We start from the raw sequence: 22,448 nt of genomic DNA, 5'->3' as shown, positions 1-22,448 counted from the left end.
TTATTATTAGGGCCCGCATGGCCCATTGCATAAGGACTCCCTGTGAGAGTCCTTATGCAATGGGACATAAGGACCTATTGAATTTGTAAGGTTTTATTATTAGGGCCCGCATGGCCCATTGCATAAGGACTCCCACAGGGAGTCCTTATGCAATGGGACATAAGGACCTATTGAATTTGTAAGGTTTTATTAGGGCCCGCATGGCCCATTGTATTTGGGAGTCCTTATGCAATGGGACATAAGGACCTATTGAATTTGTAAGGTTTTATTATTAGGGCCCGCATGGCCCATTGCATAAGGACTCCCACAGGGAGTCCTTATGCAATGGGACATAAGGACCTATTGAATTTGTAAGGTTTTATTATTAGGGCCCCCATGGCCCATTGCATAAGGACTCCCTGTGGGAGTCCTTATGCAATGGGCCATAAGGACCTATTGAATTTGTAAGGTTTTATTATTAGGGCCCGCATGGCCCATTGCATAAGGACTCCCACAGGGAGTCCTTATGCAATGGGCCATAAGGACCTATTGAATTTGTAAGGTTTTATTATTAGGGCCCGCATGGCCCATTGCATAAGGACTCCCACAGGGAGTCCTTATGCAATGGGACATAAGGACCTATTGAATTTGTAAGGTTTTATTATTAGGGCCCGCATGGCCCATTGCATAAGGACTCCCTGTGGGAGTCCTTATGCAATGGGACATAAGGACCTATTGAATTTGTAAGGTTTTATTATTATTCTTTCTTATTCCGCAGTTTTGCGCGGTATTTTGACCCCCTTAACATGCTTCAAAACTCACCAAATTTGACGCACACATAAATAAACTCGAACAAAACTCTTTGGTAAAAAAAACCAAACCCCAAAACTCAAAATTGCGCTCTAGCGCCCCCTACAAAGTAAACTTTTTCTAACTCCCAGTACGAATGTCATAGAGACATGAAACAAAAACCTCTATGTAGGTCTCACTTAGACTTAAATTGTATTAATTTATTTCCTCGGCCAAAAATCTACAGGAAGTTTGCTATTCCCCCTTCAACACAAAATTTTAGTAAAATCAGTCACTTTTGCCTTTTTGAGCTTTAATTTGACCCCCTTAACACGCTTCAAAACTCACCAAACTGAACACACACGTCAGGACTGGCAAAAATTGCGATCTAATAAAAAAAAACTAACCCCAAATCTCAAAATTGCGCTCTACTGCAATTTTTTTAATAAAACGCAAAAAAAAAACTGCTCCTCGGAAGAAAAAAATGACAAAACTGCCTGTAACTCCCACTGGGAAGGTCGGAGAGACATGAAACTAAAACCTTTATGTAGGTCTCACTTAGACCTACATTTCATAAATTGACAACCCCCAGCAAAAATCTACAGGAAGTTTGCTATTCCCCCTTCAACACAACATTTATGTAAAAACCGGTCACCTTCCTTCAAAAACTATCTCCTCTGAGCGCGTTTGTCGTTTTGGCTTCAAACTAACACAGGAGAGAGATTGAACCCTTGTGATTACAATGACAGAAGCGCTTTTTTTCTAACTGCTCCGGTTTTGATTTTATGAGCCTTCAAAGACCCGCTGCGCTGACGCTGCTGCACTGCTCTTTTTGTAAGATGGCTGCTTAAAAGCAGGAAGCACCAACGTGCCCACACAATGCAGACAAGGTAGGTACACTAGACAAAAGTCTTGGGACACTTCAGACTACAAGTAGACAAAAGTATTTGGACACTTAGGACTAGCACCTGCCAAATATGCGGGCCCGACCAATGCTGCTTGCAGCTTTAATTTTTTATATTTTTCGTTTTAATCTTCATTATTTACTTCAAGTTATTACAATATGTCTCTATATACATATTTATTTATTTTTTTTGTATTAATTTTGGCAAAAGGGGGCGCATTTTAATTTCTTACACACACTTGTTATTACGTATATTGGCCAGAGGGGGAGCACTTCTAATTTTTTACACACACTTGTTATTTCATATGTTGACCAGAGGGGGAGCACTTTTAAAAGCGACACACAGTCCATTTGAACAATCCCTCCTTTTTGGGACCACCCTCATTTTGACAGATGTCAAAATGAGACATTCTCTATTAGATGCAATGTTATTGGGACCATGATTTATGTCCTCACTTATTCACACCTCCTCATATGGAAGCTACTTTTCCCTTGTTGATGTCTCAAGAAGGGTAGAAATTAGGCAAATGCTAAGGGCGCCGTCCATCAGGGGGCGCCACGCCAGTGCCACAAATGTTGGACAAAAAAAAAAAAAAAAAAAAAAAAATTGGTACTATTATTTCTAAATACAAAAAATAATCCCACGTTAATTAAAATGCAAAGTAAAGCCTATATAATGGAAATATTATTTGTTACAACATTACGCCCCCTCCCCCCGCACGGTGCGCCCCCTCCCTTCCCGTATCATGACTCTTTTTGGACGTCACCACATCAAAAAATCAACACAAGATGTCAAAACGGCCAAAACTGTCAGGTGCCCAGGGAAGAAAAAAGAGAAAAGAAGAGGAAGAGAAACGAGAAAAGACAGAGTTAGCAGGTAGGTAACGTTAGCCTACATGAAATTATTTGTCTGTTACAGAATGTGATAGTAACCTGGCTTTTTAGCATTAAGCTAATGTTACATGATTCGGCAATTGCTAATCAATTCTGTTTTAACGTCAGGTTAATATTGTGGAGGGGGCTAAATTGTTATGGAAAATAATAATGTAACGTTAGGTAATTACAGTACTCCCACCTTACATTCCTCAGGGACATTTGTATTAGATCTTTTAAGCAGGTGTTTTTTGTTTACATTGTTATTGCCTTCTGGTTAGCTAATGTTTGCCCTGCAGGTAATAGTCACTTTTCCACCCCTTTATATATTAGGTATAGTTGTAAGTAAAAAAAAAAAAGGTCAAAGACAAAGCTATTCGGGTTCTTGTGAGTATATACACTTCACTGCCGATGTGGGGGGGCGCCACCTAAAATCTTGCCTAGGGCGCCAGATTGGTTAGGGCCTGACAAGAACACACACACACCTTTTGTGTCACAAGTGCTGACATGTACAAACCCCAAAAGCAGTGAAGTTGTCAGGTTGTGTAAATGGTAAATAAAAAGAGAATACAACAAATCCTTTTCAACTTATATTCAATTGAATAGACTGCAAAGACAAGATATTTAACGTTCGAACTGGAAAACGTTGTCATTTTTTTTGCAAATATTAGCTCATTTGGAATTTGATGCCTGCAACATGTTTCGAAAAAAGCTGGCACAAGTGGCAAAAAAGAGTGAGGAAGTTGAGGAATGCTCATCAAAGACTTATTTGGAACATCCCACAGGTGAACAGGCTAATTGGGAACAGGTGGGTGCCATGATTGCTCGGTCGTTCACAAACAAGGACGGGGCGAGGTGTCACCGCTTTGTCAACAAATGCCTGAGCAAATTGTTTAAGAACAACATTTCTCAACAAGGAATTTAGGGATTTCACCCATCTACGCTCCGTAATATCATCAAAAGGTTCAGAGAATCTGGACATAAGCCATGATATTACACACCTTGGATCCCTCAGGCGGTACTGCATCAAAAAGCCACATCAGTGTGTAAAGGATATCACCACATGGGCTCAGGAAGACTTCAGAAAACCACTGTCAGTAACTACAGTTGGTCACTACATCTGTAAGTGCAAGTTAAAACTCTACTATGCAAAGCCATTTATCAACAACACCCAGAAACGCTTCGCTAGGCCCGAACTCATCTAAGCTCATCTAAATTCTAAGTTAATGATTATTTGCATATAAGTTGAAAAGGATTTGTTGTATTCTCTTTTTATTGACCATTTACACAACCTGACAACTTCACTCAACTTTCATCTCATGATTATACTTAACTAATTTTAGTCTTATTCCGACCTTTTTTTTTAATTCTGCATGGAAATCATCAAAGACGAGTTGTCGCCCATTTTGGTTGCCAGGTCCCATTTATGTGATTGATGTTACAAAGTGTTTATTTTGTCTGTAGACTCACTTTGCACACAACAAGGTGGATGTTTGGAGATGACTGCAGCATTTATAAGAGGAGCAGTATTAGACATGCTGACAGTGTGTGACAAGTAGTGAAATAAAAGATGTTATCTCACCTGTTGAGAGCGTTGCACATCTCGATGGTGACCAGCACAGACAGAGCCATGGTCATGGGTGGAGACGCCTCAAACACCTCACAGCGGATCCCACTGAAGTCCTCGTTGTCATCGCTGCACTGCATGAAGTGTGACTGATGGCAGACAACAACTTGTCTTATTTGGCACCGCATAATACTATATCTTCTTATTTAATACTATATCTTCTTATTTAGTACCACATACTACTATATCTTCTTATTTAGTACTATATCTTCTTATTTAGTACCACATAATACTATATCTTCTTATTTAGTACCACATAATACTATATCTCGTTATTTAGTACCACATAATACTATATCTTCTTATTTAGTACCACATAAATATTATATCTTGTTATTTAGTACCACATAAATATTATATCTTCTTATTTAGTACGCATAAATATTATATCTTGTTATTTAGTACCACATTAATATTATATCTTGTTATTTAGTACGCATAAATATTATATCTTGTTATTTAGTACCACATAAATATTATATCTTGTTATTTAGTACCACATAATACTACATCTTGTTATTTAGTACCACATAAATATTATATCTTGTTATTTAGTACGCATAATTATTATATCTTGTTATTTAGTACCACATAATACTATATCTTCTTATTTAGTACCACATAATACTATGTCTTCTTATTTAGTACCACATAATACTATATCTTCTTATTTAGTACCACATAAATATTATATCTTGTTATTTAGTACCACATAATACTATATCTTCTTATTTAGTACCACATAAATATTATATCTTGTTATTTAGTACCACATAATACTATATCTTCTTATTTAGTACCACATAATACTATATCTTCTTATTTAGTACCACATAATACTATATCTTCTTATTTAGTACCACATAAATATTATATCTTCTTATTTAGTACGCATAAATATTATATCTTGTTATTTAGTACCACATTAATATTATATCTTGTTATTTAGTACGCATAAATATTATATCTTGTTATTTAGTACCACATAAATATTATATCTTGTTATTTAGTACCACATTAATATTATATCTTGTTATTTAGTACGCATAAATATTATATCTTGTTATTTAGTACCACATAAATATTATATATTGTTATTTAGTACCACATAAATATTATATATTTTTATTTAGTACCACATAAATATTATATCTTGTTATTTAGTACGCACAAATATTATATCTTGTTATTTAGTACCACATAATACTATATCTTGTTATTTAGTACCACATAAATATCACATCTTATTTAGTACGCATAAATATTATATCTTGTTATTTAGTACCACATAAATATTATATCTTGTTATTTAGTACCACATAAATATTATATTTTGTTATTTAGTACCACATAAATATTTTATGAAGTTATTTAATATGACATAAATATTAAATAAAGTGATTTAGTATGACATAAATATTTTATGAAGTTATTTATAACATAAATATTATATGAAGTTATTTAGTATGACATAAATATTATATGAAGTTATTTATTATTTAATACTATATCTTGTTATTTAGTACCACATAATACTATATCTTGTAATTTAGTACCACATAATACTATATCCTGTTATTTAGTACAACATAAATATTATATCTTGCTATTTAGTACCACAAAAACATATTACATCTTGTTATTTAGTACCACATAAATATTATATCTTGTTATTTAGTACGCATAAATATATTACATCTTGTTATTTAGTACCACATAAGACTTAGACTTCCTTTTTATTGTCATTCAAATTTGAACTTTACAGCACAAATATTACATCTTGTTATTTAGTACGCATAAATATTATATCTTGCTATTTAGTACCACATAAATATATTACATCTTGTTATTTAGTACCACATAAATATTATATCTTGTTATTTAGTACCACATAAATATTATATCTTGTTATTTAGTACGCATAAATATTATATCTTGTTATTTAGTACCACATAAATATTAAATCTTGTTATTTAGTACCACATAAATATTATATCTTGTTATTTAGTACCACATAAATATTTCATCTTGTTATTTATTACCACAAAAATATTACATCTTGTTATTTAGTACCACATAAATATTATATATTTTTATTTAGTACCACATAAATATTATATCTTGTTATTTAGTACCACATAAATATTTCATCTTGTTATTTAGTACCACATAAATATTATATCTTGTTATTTAGTACCCCATAATACTATATCCTGTTATTTAGTACCAAATAATACTATATCTTGTTATTTAGTACCACATAAACATATTACATCTTGTTATTTAGTACCACATAAATATTATATCTTGTTATTTAGTACGCATAAATATTATATCTTGTTATTTAGTACCACATAAATATTATATCTTTTTATTTAGTACGCATAAATATTATATCTTGTTATTTAGTACCACATAAATATTATATCTTGTTATTTAGTACCACATAATACTATATCTTGTTATTTAGTACAACCTAAATATCACATCTTATTTAGTACGCATAAATATTATATCTTGTTATTTAGTACCACATAATACTATATCTTGTTATTTAGTACCACATAAATATTATATCTTGTTATATCTTTAGTACCACATAATACTATATCTTGTTATTTAGTACCACATAAATATTATACATAATGCTATATCTTGTTATTTAGTACAACCTAAATATCACATCTTATTTAGTACGCATAAATATTATATCTTGTTATTTAGTACCACATAATACTATATCTTGTTATTTAGTACCACATAAATATTATATCTTGTTATTTAGTACCACATAAATATTATATCTTGTTATTTAGTACCACATAAATATTATATCTTGTTATTTAGTACGCATAAATATTATATCTTGTTATTTAGTACCACATAATACTATATCTTGTTATTTAGTACCACATAAATATTATATCTTGTTATTTAGTATGCATAAATATTATATTTTGTTATTTAGTACCACATAAATATTATATTTTGTTATTTAGTACCACATAAATATTTTATGAAGTTATTTAATATGACATAAATATTAAATAAAGTGATTTAGTATGACATAAATATTTTATGAAGTTATTTATAACATAAATATTATATGAAGTTATTTAGTATGACATAAATATTATATGAAGTTATTTATTATTTAATACTATATCTTGTTATTTAGTACCACATAATACTATATCTTGTTATTTAGTACCACATAAATATTATATCTTGTTATTTAGTACGCATAAATATTATATCTTGTTATTTAGTACCACATAAATATTATATCTTGTTATTTAGTACGCATGAATATTATATCTTGTTATTTAGTACCACATAAATATTATATCGTGTTATTTAGTACACATAAATATTATATTAAGTTATTTAGTACCACATAAATATTATATCGTGTTATTTAGTACACATAAATATTATATTAAGTTATTTAGTACCACATAAATATTACATCTTGTTATTTAGTACCACCTAAATATTATATCTTGTTATTTAGTACCACATAATACTATCTTTTTATTTAGTACAACCTAAATATTACATCTTATTTAGTACGCATAAATATTATATCTTGTTATTTAGTACGCATAAATATATTACATCTTGTTATTTAGAACCACATAAATATTATATCCTGTTATTTAGTACCACATAAATATTACACCTTGTTATTTAGTACCACATAATATTATATCTTGTAATTTAGTACCACATAAATATTATATATTATTATGTAGTACCACATAATACTATATCTTGTTATTTAGTACAACCTAAATATTACATCTTATTTAGTACGCATAAATATTATATCTTGTTATTTAGTACCACATAATACTATATCTTGTTATTTAGTACCACATAAATATTATATCTTGTTATTTAGTACCACATAATACTATATCTTGTTATTTAGTACCACATAAATATTATATCGTGTTATTTAGTACACATAAATATTATATTAAGTTATTTAGTACCACATAAATATTATATCGTGTTATTTAGTACACATAAATATTATATTAAGTTATTTAGTACCACATAAATATTATATGAAGTTATTTAATATGACATAAATATTATATAAAGTGATTTAGTATGACAAATATTATATTAAGTTATTTATAACATAAATATTGTATGAAGTTATTTAGTATGACATACATATTATATGAAGTTATTTAGTATGACATGAATATAATAAAGTTATTTAGTATGACATAAATACTACATAAATGTAATATTTATGTGGTTATTTAGTACCACATAAATATTACATCTTGTTATTTAGTACCACATAAATATTATATCTTGTTATTTAGTACCACATAATACTATATCTTGTTATTTAGTACAACCTAAATATTACATCTTATTTAGTACGCATAAATAAGCGGTAGAAAATGGATGGATGGAAATATTATATCTTGTTATTTAGTACCACATAAATATTATATCTTGTTTTTTTAGTACACAAATATTATATCTTGTTATTTAGTACGCATAAATATTATATTAAGTTAATTAGTACGACATAAATATTATATGAAGTTATTTAATATGAAATAAATATTATATAAAGTGATTTAGTATGACATAAATATTATATGAAGTTATTTATAACATAAATATTATATGAAGTTATTTAGTATGACATGAATATAATATAAAGTTATTTAGTATGACAGAAATATTGCAAAAAGTGATTTAGTATGACAAATATTATAAAAAAAGTGATTTAGTATGACATAAATATTACATAAAGTTATTTAGTATGACAAATATATAAAGTTATTTAGTATGACAGATATATTACATTAAGTTATTTTGTATGACATACATCTTATATAAAGTTATTTAGTATGACAAATCTTATATAAAGTGATGTAGTATGACAAATATAATATAAAGTGATTTAGTATGACATAAATATTACATAAAATGATTTAGTATGACATAAAAATTATATATATTTAGTTTGACATAAATGTTATATGAAGTCATTTATTATGACAAATATTATATAAAGTTATTTAGTGTGACATAAATATAAAATTATTTAGTATGACATAAATATTACATAAAAAGATTTAGTTTGACAAAAATATTATATAAAGTGATTTAGTATGACATAAATATTATATAAAAAGATTTAGTATGACATAAATATAAAGTGATTTAGTATGACATAAATATAAAGTGATTTAGTATGACATAAATATAAAGTGATGTAGTATGACAAATATAAAGTGATGTAGTATGACATAAATATAAAGTGATGTAGTATGACATAAATATAAAGTGATGTAGTATGACAAATATAAAGTGATGTAGTATGATATAAATATAAAGTGATGTAGTATGACAAATATAAAGTGATGTAGTATGACATAATATAAAGTGATGTAGTATGACATAAAAATTATATAAAGTGATGTAGTATGACATAAATATTATATAAAGTGATGTAGTATGACATAAATATTATATAAAATGATGTAGTATGACATAAATATAAAATGATGTAGTTTGACATAAATATAAAGTGATGTAGTATGACATAAATATAAAGTGATGTAGTATGACATAAATATTATATAAAGTGATGTAGTATGACATAAATATAAAATGATGTAGTTTGACAAAAATATAAAGTGATGTAGTATGACATAAATATAAAGTGATGTAGTATGACAAATATAAAGTGATGTAGTATGACATAAATATAAAGTGATGTAGTATGACATAAATATTATATAAAGTGATGTAGTATGACATAAATATTATATAAAGTGATGTAGTATGACATAAATATAAAGTGATGTAGTAGGACATAAATATTATATAAAGTGATGTAGTATGACAAATATAAAATGATGTAGTTTGACATAAATATAAAGTGATTTAGTCTGACATAAATATAAAGTGATGTAGTATGACAAATATAAAGTGATGTAGTATGACATAAATATAAAGTGATGTAGTATGACATAAATATAAAGTGATGTAGTTTGACATAAATATTATATAAAGTGATGTAGTATGACATAAATATAAAATGATGTAGTTTGACATAAATATAAAGTGATTTAGTATGACATAAATATAAAGTGATGTAGTATGACAAATATAAAGTGATGTAGTATGACAAATATAAAGTGATGTAGTATGACAAATATAAAGTGATGTAGTATGACATAAATATAAAGTGATGTAGTATGACAAATATAAAGTGATGTAGTATGACATAAATATAAAGTGATGTAGTATGACATAAATATAAAGTGATGTAGTATGACATAAATATAAAGTGATGTAGTATGACATAAATATAAAGTGATTAGAGAGTGTGAGATGATGACAAAGACTGACCAGCTGATGGAAAGTGACCAGTGGGCCGTCGTCGCTGTACAAGAACCACCAGGCAGCAGCAGCAACAGTTGCTGCACCAACGTAACCTGCAAACATCTTTGTGTTCATTATAATCATCATTGTCTACATGACTTATATATATATATATATGACATGAGGCACCTTTCACATTGGAATCCTTCACTACCAAGTCCCAAAGCTTGGCAATCAATAATAGGAACAACTTTTCATACAAAACTGGACAAGTCACTAGCTTGGTATTGCTACTGTTTGTATAGAACACATTGTTCATCCTCAATTCTAGTCACCTCAGGATTTTACACGGCCTTGGAATTAAACCATCTGGGTGGACTCCTCCCTCCTAAAGGGGGTGGAGGTCCCCAACAGTACTTGTGTGTTAATAAATGTCAAATCAACATTTTTCACTGTAACTGTCCTGTTGTCATTTGAATGTTTTCATACACTCATTTGCAAGTATTATATTGTTGATGTTGCATGCAGTTGCAGCTCCAAGACCTCAGGTGGCAGCAGTGTGTTGACGTAGTCAGGAAGTAGTCTTTGCCATTCTGCTGAACGTGCCACATTTTCTATTGTTGAGCCCTATAAAGTGTTTATACTGTAAGCAGGGCTTATTTTAGTAATCCAGTAACCCAGTGGTTCTCAAACTTTTTTTGTCATCCCCCACTTTGGACAAGGGGGAGTTTTCAAGCCACACCTGCCCCCATCGCCCCAACAGAGCGCTAATGCCAAGCTTTAACATTTTCAAATTTATTGAACATCAAGTTGTATACATTCAAACTCAATAACATAAAATAACATCAAGTTCAATAATAAATAAAATAACTGTGCAGTTGTGGTATAACTTGCATCAAGTTCAATAATAAATAAAATAACTTCTATCAAGTTCAATAATAAATAAAATAACTGTGCAGTTGTGGTATAACTTGCATCAAGTTCAATAATAAATAAAATAACTTCTATCAAGTTCAATAATAAATAAAACAAAAGTGTTATAACTTGCATCAAGTTCAATAATAAATCAAAACAAGTGTTATAACTTGCATCAAGTTCAATAATAAATCAAAAAAAGTGTTATAACTTGCATCAAGTTCAATAATAAATCAAAAAAGGTGTTATAACTTGCATCAAGTTCAATAATAAATCAAATAACTTGCATCAAGTTCAATAATAAATCAAAAAAAGTGTTATAACTTGCATCACGTTCAATAATAAATCAAAAAAAGTGTTATAACTTGCATCAAGTTCAATAATAAATCAAATAACTTGCATCAAGTTCAATAATAAATCAAAAAAAGTGTTATAACTTGCATCAAGTTCAATAATAAATCAAACAAAAGTGTTATAACTTGCATCAAGTTCAGTAATAAATTAAAAAAAAGTGTTATAACTTGCATCAAGTTCAATAATAAATCAAATAACTTGCATCAAGTTCAATAATAAATAAAATAAAAGTGCCACTTTGCAATCTTTGCAAAAAAAAAAAGGAGGAGCTATGCATTTGGCAAGACAGGGCAAGTGACAGCACTTTTCTCCGGGAGAGCCACCTCGCTTCACTGTGAAACAGCACGGCTGTATGATCAGCTCCCATTTCCTCACACAGTGCAGAGAACAGTCGCACTTTCAGTGGTCGTGTTTTGATCAAATTTACCGCGCTCACAACATCTGTTAAAACCTCATTGAGTTCGGGGCTGAGCTGCCTTGACGCGAGTGCTTCCCGGTGAATGACACAGTGTGTGCCCGTCACATTTTTGTTTCTCTGCAGGCGCTGGCTCTGGCTCGACGACCTTTGAGGTGCGAGTCACAAATGTATATATTTGTGTAATTGTGGTCCACACATTAGCCTGCTACCCATCCGCGCGAAAGTTTGTTCCGCTTAGCCCCGCCCCCATTAGTTACTGTTGCTATGTCTGTCAAACTTTCGCTCCTACCGAGAAATTTAAAGCCTACAGTAAAAATAAGTACCGGTAATTTCCATTTATTTATATAGCGGATTTCACAGACAGAATCACAAAGTGATTTACAGTGTGTATAGAAAATGAAAGCATAGTAAAAAAAAAAAATATCTAAGAATATAATAATTAAAAAAATTTTTTAAAGTGAAATTTCCTCCCGTTCTTCGCGTCCCCACCTGTCATGTCTCTATTCCCCACACCCCACGCGCCCCACACTTTGAGAAACGCTGCAGTAACCTGTCCGTGAAAACACACTTTTTAGCCTATTTTAGGGCAACACATTTGAAATAAACAAATATTCTGCTTTCATAACCTTCCATTTTTCTAATGAATGCACATCATCAACCCTGAAATTGCACTTTTAGCATGCGTGCATGAATACGAGTGAAAAATGATCCACTGTCCACCGCCACACACGCGACTGTGTGGAAAATATGTCCACCTTTTACATCCATTAAACAATCAAAGCTTTATTCTACTCAAACTAATCACTTTAATCACTACATTGTTGCAGCCTTAACTGTCAGTATTTTATTTATTACACACCAGATGTTTGATTGGAACGTGCATCTTAGTCAGACCTGGGCAAAGTACGGCCCGTTAAGATTTTCAATCCGGCCCGTTGAACGTTCTACATCATTTTTCTTAGTCCTTTAACATCAAAACTGTAGCCGCCATTATGATGTTTTTAAATAACTGTAAGTCTTGAACTATAGAATGTTTCAATGGTTGAAATCTGCATTTTTGAGTGTTATAGGAGTTATTACTGTAATCTACGTCACAGCAGCTCAGACAAATCAGGCACATTTTTACAACAAATGTCTGCATAAAAGTGATAATAAATCATTGTGTTTATTACCTTTTGCATTCATATTTTGCTGTTTGTTACATTTTTGTTGTGTTTTGCTTGATTGTAAAAGATACACAACTATGGAGGAGATGGTCTGAGAAGTAAAAGAGGAGCGACGTTCATATGTTCTCAATATTCAGTGTTTTATTGTTCATAGTTAATATTGTAAATCCCACAAAAGAGGAGCAATGTTCATATGTTGTTAATATTCAGTGTTTTATTGTTCATAGTTAATATTGCAAATCCCACATAAAAGAGGAGTGATGTTCATATGTTCTTAATCTTCAGTGTTTTATTGTTCATAGTTAATATTGTAAATCCCACGTAAAAGCGGAGCAATGTTCATATGTTAATATTTTGTGTTTTATTGTTCATAGTTAATATTGCAAATCCCACATAAAAGAGGAGTGATCTTCATATGTTGTTAATATTCAGTGTTTTATTGTTCATGGTTAATATTGTAAATCCCACGTAAAAGCGGAGCAATGTTCATATGTTAATATTTTGTGTTTTATTGTTCAAAATTGCGCTCTAGCGCCCCCTAGGAAAAAAAAACTAGACTGCCTGTAACTCCCACTAGGAAGGTCGGAAAAACATGAAACAAAATCCTCTATGTAGGTCTGACTTAGACCTAGTTCTCATAATTGTACATCCTCGGGCTAAAATCAACAGGAAGTTGGCAATTCCCCCTTCAAGACAAACAAGTACTAAAAACAGTCACTTTTGCCTCTTTGAGCTGTAATTTGACGCCCTTAACATGCTTCAAAACTCACCAAACTGAACGCACACATCAGGACTGGCAAAAATTGCGATCTAATAAAAAAACCTAGCCCCAAATCTCAAAATTGTGCTCTAGCGCAATTTTTTTATGAAACGCTCGGATGAAAAAACTGACAAAACTGCCTGTAACTCCCACTGGGAAGGTCGGAGAGACATGAAACAAAAACCTCTATGTAGGTCTCACTTAGACCTACATTTCATAAATTGACAACCCCCAGCAAAAATCAACAGGAAGTTTGCTATTCCCCCTTCAAAACAAATTTATTGTAAAAATCGGTCACCTTCCTTCAAAAATGATCTCCTCTGAGCACGTTTGTCGTTTCGGCTTCAAACTAACACAGGAGAGAGATTGAACCCTTCTGATTACAATGACAGAAGCGCTTTTTTTTCTAACTGCTCCGGTTTTGATTTTATGACCCTTCAAAGACCCGCTGCGCTGATGCTGCTGTTTTTTTAAGATGGCTGCTTAAAAAGCAGGAAGCACCAACGTGCCCACACAATGCAGACAAGGTAGGTACACTAGACAAAAGTCTTGGGACACTTCAGACTACAAGTAGACAAAAGTATTGGGACACTTAGGACTAGCACCTGCCAAATACGCGGGCCCGAACAACGCTGCTTGCAGCTTTAATTATTATTATTATTATTATTATTATTATTCCGCCGCCTCTTTGAGCACTAATTTGACCCACTTAACATGCTTCAAAACTCACCATATTTGACCCACACATCAGGACCTGCGAAAATTGTCTTTTAATAAAAAAAACGAACCGCAAAAATCAAAATTGCGCTCTAGCGCCCCCTAGGAAAAAAAAAACTAGACTGCCTGTAACTCCCACTAGGAAGGTCGGAAAAACATGAAACAAAATCCTCTATGTAGGTCTGACTTAGACCTAGTTCTCATAATTGTACATCCTCGGGCTAAAATCAACAGGAAGTTGGCAATTCCCCCTTCAAGACAAAAAAGTACTAAAAACAGTCACTTTTGCCTATTTGAGCTGTAATTTGACCCCCTTAACATGCTTCAAAACTCACCAAACTGAACGCACACATCAGGACTGGCAAAAGTTGCGATCTAATAAAAAAACCTAACCCCAAATCTCAAAATTGTGCTCTAGCGCAATTTCTTTATGAAACGCACAAAAAACTGCTCCTCGGATGAAAAAACTGACAAAACTGCCTGTAAATCCCACTGGGAAGGTCGGAGAGACATGAAACAAAAACCTCTATGTAGGTCTCACTTAGACCTACATTTCATAAATTGACAACCCCCAGCAAAAATCAACAGGAAGTTTGCTATTCCCCCTTCAAAACAAATTTTTTGTAAAAATCGGTCACCTTCCTTCAAAAATGATCTCCTCTGAGCGCGTTTGTCGTTTCGGCTTCAAACTAACACAGGAGAGAGATTGAACCCTTCTGATTACAATGACAGAAGCGCTTTTTTTTCGAACTGCTCCGGTTTTGATTTTATGACCCTTCAAAGACCCGCTGCACTGATGCTGCTGTTTTTTTAAGATGGCTGCTTAAAAGCAGGAAGCACCAACGTGCCCACACAATGCAGACAAGGTAGGTACACTAGACAAAAGTCTTGGGACACTTCAGACTACAAGTAGACAAAAGTATTGGGACACTTAGGACTAGCACCTGCCAAATACGCGGGCCCGAACAACGCTGCTTGCAGCTTTAATTATTATTATTATTATTATTATTATTATTATTATTATTATTATTATTCCGCCGCCTCTTTGAGCACTAATTTGACCCACTTAACATGCTTCAAAACTCACCATATTTGACCCACACATCAGGACCTGCGAAAATTGTCTTTTAATAAAAAAACCGAACCGCAAAAATAAAAATTGCGCTCTAGCGCCCCCTAGGAAAAAAAAACTAGACTGCCTGTAACCCCCACTAGGAAGGTCGGAAAAACATGAAACAAAATCCTCTATGTAGGTCTGACTTAGACCTAGTTCTCATAATTGTACATCCTCGGGCTAAAATCAACAGGACGTTGGCAATTCCCCCTTCAAGACAAAAAAAGTACTAAAAACAGTCACTTTTGCCTCTTTGAGCTGTAATTTGACCCCCTTAACATGCTTCAAAACTCACCAAACTGAACGCACACATCAGGACTGGCAAAAATTGCGATCTAATAAAAAAACCTAACCCCAAATCTCAAAATTGTGGTCTAGCGCAATTTTTTTTATGAAACGCACAAAAAACTGCTCCTCGGATGAACAAACTGACAAAACTGCCTGTAACTCCCACTGGGAAGGTCGGAGAGACATGAAACAAAAACCTCTATGTAGGTCTCACTTAGACCTACATTTCATAAATCGACAACCCCCAGCAAAAATCAACAGGAAGTTTGCTATTCCCCCTTCAAAACAAATTGTTTGTAAAAATCGGTCACCTTCCTTCAAAAATGATCTCCTCTGAGCGCGTTTGTCGTTTAGGCTTCAAACTAACACAGGAGAGAGATTGAACCCTTCTGATTACAATGACAGAAGCGCTTTTTTTTCTAACTGCTCCGGTTTTGATTTTATGACTCTTCAAAGACCCGCTGCGCTGCTGTTTTTTTAAGATGGCTGCTTAAAAGCAGGAAGCACCAACGTGCCCACACAATGCAGACAAGGTAGGTACACTAGACAAAAGTCTTGGGACACTTCAGACTACAAGTAGACAAAAGTATTGGGACACTTAGGACTAGCACCTGCCAAATACGCGGGCCCGAACAACGCTGCTTGCAGCTTTAATTATTATTATTATTATTATTATTATTATTATTATTCCGCCGCCTCTTTGAGCACTAATTTGACCCACTTAACATGCTTCAAAACTCACCATATTTGACCCACACATCAGGACCTGCGAAAATTGTCTTTTAATAAAAAAAAACCCCGCGCAAAAATCAAAATTGCGCTCTAGCGCCCCCTAGGAAAAAAAAACTAGACTGCCTGTAACTCCCACTAGGAAGGTCGGAAAAACATGAAACGAAATCCTCTATGTAGGTCTGACTTAGACCTAGTTCTCATAATTGTACATCCTCGGGCTAAAATCAACAGGAAGTTGGCAATTCCCCCTTCAAGACAAAAAAGTACTACAAACAGTCACTTTTGCCTCTTTGAGCTGTAATTTGACCCCCTTAACATGCTTCAAAACTCACCAAACTGAACGCACACATCAGGACTGGCAAAAATTGCGATCTAATAAAAAAACCTAACCCCAAATCTCAAAATTGTGCTCTAGCGCAATTTTTTTATGAAACGCACAAAAAACTGCTCCTCGGATGAAAAAACTGACAAAACTGCCTGTAACTCCCACTGGGAAGGTCGGAGAGACATGAAACAAAAACCTCTATGTAGGTCTCACTTAGACCTACATTTCATAAATCGACAACCCCCAGCAAAAATCAACAGGAAGTTTGCTATTCCCCCTTCAAAACAAATTTTTTGTAAAAATCGGTCACCTTCCTTCAAAAATGATCTCCTCTGAGCGCGTTTGTCGTTTCGGCTTCAAACTAACACAGGAGAGAGATTGAACCCTTCTGATTACAATGACAGAAGCGCTTTTTTTTTCTAACTGCTCCGGTTTTGATTTTATGACCCTTCAAAGACCCGCTGCGCTGATGCTGCTGTTTTTTTAAGATGGCTGCTTAAAAGCAGGAAGCACCAACGTGCCCACACAATGCAGACAAGGTAGGTACACTAGACAAAAGTCTTGGGACACTTCAGACTACAAGTAGACAAAAGTATTGGGACACTTAGGACTAGCACCTGCCAAATACGCGGGCCCGAACAACGCTGCTTGCAGCTTTAATTATTATTATTATTATTATTCCGCCGCCTCTTTGAGCACTAATTTGATCCACTTAACATGCTTCAAAACTCACCATATTTGACCCACACATCAGGACCTGCGAAAATTGTCTTTTAATAAAAAAAACGAACCACAAAAATCAAAATTGCGCTCTAGCGCCCCCTAGGGAAAAAAAACTAGACTGCCTGTAACTCCCACTAGGAAGGTCGGAAAAACATGAAACAAAATCCTCTATGTAGGTCTGACTTAGACCTAGTTCTCATAATTGTACATCCTCGGGCTAAAATCAACAGGAAGTTGGCAATTCCCCCTTCAAGACAAAAAAGTACTACAAACAGTCACTTTTGCCTCTTTGAGCTGTAATTTGACCCCCTTAACATGCTTCAAAACTCACCAAACTGAACGCACACATCAGGACTGGCAAAAATTGCGATCTAATAAAAAAACCTAACCCCAAATCTCAAAATTGTGCTCTAGCGCAATTTTTTTATGAAACGCACAAAAAACTGCTCCTCGGATGAAAAAACTGACAAAACTGCCTGTAACTCCCACTGGGAAGGTCGGAGAGACATGAAACAAAAACCTCTATGTAGGTCTCACTTAGACCTACATTTCATAAATCGACAACCCCCAGCAAAAATCAACAGGAAGTTTGCTATTCCCCCTTCAAAACAAATTTTTTGTAAAAATCGGTCACCTTCCTTCAAAAATGATCTCCTCTGAGCGCGTTTGTCGTTTCGGCTTCAAACTAACACAGGAGAGAGATTGAACCCTTCTGATAACAATGACAGAAGCGCTTTTTTTTCTAACTGCTCCGGTTTTGATTTTATGACCCTTCAAAGACCCGCAGCGCTGATGCTGCTGTTTTTTTAAGATGGCTGCTTAAAAGCAGGAAGCACCAACGTGCCCACACAATGCAGACAAGGTAGGTACACTAGACAAAAGTCTTGGGACACTTCAGACTACAAGTAGACAAAAGTATTGGGACACTTAGGACTAGCACCTGCCAAATACGCGGGCCCGAACAACGCTGCTTGCAGCTTTAATTATTATTATTATTATTATTCCGCCGTCTCTTTGAGCACTAATTTGACCCACTTAACATGCTTCAAAACTCACCATATTTGACCCACACATCAGGACCTGCGAAAATTGTCTTTTAATAAAAAAAACGAACCGCAAAAATCAAAATTGCGCTCTAGCGCCCCCTAGGGAAAAAAAACTAGACTGCCTGTAACTCCCACTAGGAAGGTCGGAAAAACATGAAACAAAATCCTCTATGTAGGTCTGACTTAGACCTAGTTCTCATAATTGTACATCCTCGGGCTAAAATCAACAGGAAGTTGGCAATTCCCCCTTCAAGACAAAAAAGTACTACAAACAGTCACTTTTGCCTCTTTGAGCTGTAATTTGACCCCCTTAACATGCTTCAAAACTCACCAAACTGAACGCACACATCAGGACTGGCAAAAATTGCGATCTAATAAAAAAAACTAACCCCAAATCTCAAAATTGTGCTCTAGCGCAATTTTTTTATGAAACGCACAAAAAAACTGCTCCTCGGATGAAAAAACTGACAAAACTGCCTGTAACTCCCACTGGGAAGGTCGGAGAGACATGAAACAAAAACCTCTATGTAGGTCTCACGTAGACCTACATTTCATAAATTGACAACCCCCAGCAAAAATCAACAGGAAGTTTGCTATTCCCCCTTCAAAACAAATTTCTTGTAAAAATCGGTCACCTTCCTTCAAAAACGATCTCCTCTGAGCGCGTTTGTCGTTTCGGCTTCAAACTAACACAGGAGAGAGATTGAAGCCTTCTGATTACAATGACAGAAGCGCTTTTTTTTCTAACTGCTCCGGTTTTGATTTTATGACCCTTCAAAGACCCGCTGCGCTGATGCTGCTGTTTTTTTAAGATGGCTGCTTAAAAGCAGGAAGCACCAACGTGCCCACACAATGCAGACAAGGTAGGTACACTAGACAAAAGTCTTGGGACACTTCAGACTACAAGTAGACAAAAGTATTGGGACACTTAGGACTAGCACCTGCCAAATACGCGGGCCCGAACAACGCTGCTTGCAGCTTTAATTATTATTATTATTATTATTATTATTATTCCGCCGCCTCTTTGAGCACTAATTTGACCCACTTAACATGCTTCAAAACTCACCATATTTGACCCACACATCAGGACCTGCGAAAATTGTCTTTTAATAAAAAAAACGGACCGCAAAAATCAAAATTGCGCTCTAGCGCCCCCTAGGAAAAAAAAACTAGACTGCCTGTAACTCCCACTAGGAAGGTCGGAAAAACATGAAACGAAATCCTCTATGTAGGTCTGACTTAGACCTAGTTCTCATAATTGTACATCCTCGGGCTAAAATCAACAGGAAGTTGGCAATTCCCCCTTCAAGACAAAAAAGTACTAAAAACAGTCACTTTTGCCTCTTTGAGCTGTAATTTGACCCCCTTAACATGCTTCAAAACTCACCGAACTGAACGCACACATCAGGACTGGTAAAAATTGCGATCTAATAAAAAAACCTAACCCCAAATCTCAAAATTGTGCTCTAGCGCAATTTTTTTATGAAACGCACAAAAAAACTGCTCCTCGGATGAAAAAACTGACAAAACTGCCTGTAACTCCCACTGGGAAGGTCGGAGAGACATGAAACAAAAACCTCTATGTAGGTCTCACTTAGACCTACATTTCATAAATTGACAACCCCCAGCAAAAATCAACAGGAAGTTTGCTATTCCCCCTTCAAAACTAATTTTTTGTAAAAATCGGTCACCTTCCTTCAAAAATGATCTCCTCTGAGCGCGTTTGTCGTTTCGGCTTCAAACTAACACAGGAGAGAGATTGAACCCTTGTGATTACAACGACAGAAGCGCTTTTTTTTTCTAACTGCTCCGGTTTTGATTTTATGACCCTTCAAAGACCCGCTGCGCTGCTGTTTTTTTAAGATGGCTGCTTAAAAGCAGGAAGCACCAACGTGCCCACACAATGCAGACAAGGTAGGTACACTAGAAAAAAGTCTTGGGACACTTCAGACTAAAAGTAGACAAAAGTATTGGGACACTTAGGACTAGCACCTGCCAAATACGCGGGCCCGAACAACGCTGCTTGCAGCTTTAATCATTATTATTATTATTATTATTATTATTATTCCGCCGCCTCTTTGAGCACTAATTTGACCCACTTAACATGCTTCAAAACTCACCATATTTGACCCACACATCAGGACCTGCGAAAATTGTCTTTTAATAAAAAAAACGAACCGCAAAAATCAAAATTGCGCTCTAGTGCCCCCTAGGAAAAAAAAGCTAGACTGCCTGTAACTCCCACTAGGAAGGTCGGAAAAACATGAAACAAAATCCTCTATGTAGGTCTGACTTAGACCTAGTTCTCATAATTGTACATCCTCGGGCTAAAATCAACAGGAAGTTGGCAATTCCCCCTTCAAGACAAAAAAGTACTAAAAACAGTCACTTTTGCCTCTTTGAGCTGCAATTTGACCCCCTTAACATGCTTCAAAACTCACCAAACTGAACACACACATCAGGACTGGCAAAAATTGCGATCTAATAAAAAAACCTAACCCCAAATCTCAAAATTGTGCTCTAGCGCAATTTTTTTAGGAAACGCACAAAAAACTGCTCCTCGGATGAAAAAACTGACAAAACTGCCTGTAACTCCCACTGGGAAGGTCGGAGAGACATGAAACAAAAACCTCTATGTAGGTCTCACTTAGACCTACATTTCATAAATTGACAACCCCCAGCAAAAATCAACAGGAAGTTTGCTATTCCCCCTTCAAAACAAATTTTTTGTAAAAACCGGTCACCTTCCTTCAAAAATGATCTCCTCTGAGCGCGTTTGTCGTTTCGGCTTCAAACTAACACAGGAGAGAGATTGAACCCTTCTGATTACAATGACAGAAGCGCTTTTTTTTTTCTAACTGCTCCGGTTTTGATTTTATGACCCTTCAAAGACCCGCTGCGCTGATGCTGCTGTTTTTTTAAGATGGCTGCTTAAAAGCAGGAAGCACCAACGTGCCCACACAATGCAGACAAGGTAGGTACACTAGACAAAAGTCTTGGGACACTTCAGACTACAAGTAGACAAAAGTATTGGGACACTTAGGACTAGCACCTGCCAAATACGCGGGCCCGAACAACGCTGCTTGCAGCTTTAATTATTATTATTATTATTATTATTATTATTCCGCCGCCTCTTTGAGCACTAATTTGACCCACTTAACATGCTTCAAAACTCACCATATTTGACCCACACATCAGGACCTGCGAAAATTGTCTTTTAATAAAAAAAACGGACCGCAAAAATCAAAATTGCGCTCTAGCGCCCCCTAGGAAAAAAAAACTAGACTGCCTGTAACTCCCACTAGGAAGGTCGGAAAAACATGAAACAAAATCCTCTATGTAGGTCTGACTT

At 34.2% G+C, this 22,448-nt stretch overlaps 1 protein-coding gene across 2 annotated transcripts in view; it reads right to left on the bottom strand.

The window, feature by feature from the left end:
- The window catches only part of atp2a1 (ATPase sarcoplasmic/endoplasmic reticulum Ca2+ transporting 1), a 119,176-nt gene that overhangs the window by 7,701 nt on the left and 89,027 nt on the right, over nt 1-22,448 (bottom strand). For both annotated transcript variants that reach the window (XM_061973853.2, XM_061973854.2), the window contains exons 21-22: nt 10,566-10,651; nt 4,128-4,261 (exon numbers count right to left, since the gene is read on the bottom strand). In XM_061973853.2, coding sequence (XP_061829837.2) covers nt 4,128-4,261; nt 10,566-10,651 — 220 coding nt within the window. The remainder of the gene's footprint in view (nt 1-4,127; nt 4,262-10,565; nt 10,652-22,448) is intronic.

Source organism: Nerophis lumbriciformis, linkage group LG22 (assembly GCF_033978685.3).
Source record: "Nerophis lumbriciformis linkage group LG22, RoL_Nlum_v2.1, whole genome shotgun sequence".
Taxonomy (NCBI): Eukaryota; Metazoa; Chordata; class Actinopteri; order Syngnathiformes; family Syngnathidae; genus Nerophis; species Nerophis lumbriciformis.
The sequence above is the reverse complement of the archived record's forward strand: the minus strand, read 5'-3'. Positions and strand labels throughout refer to the sequence as shown.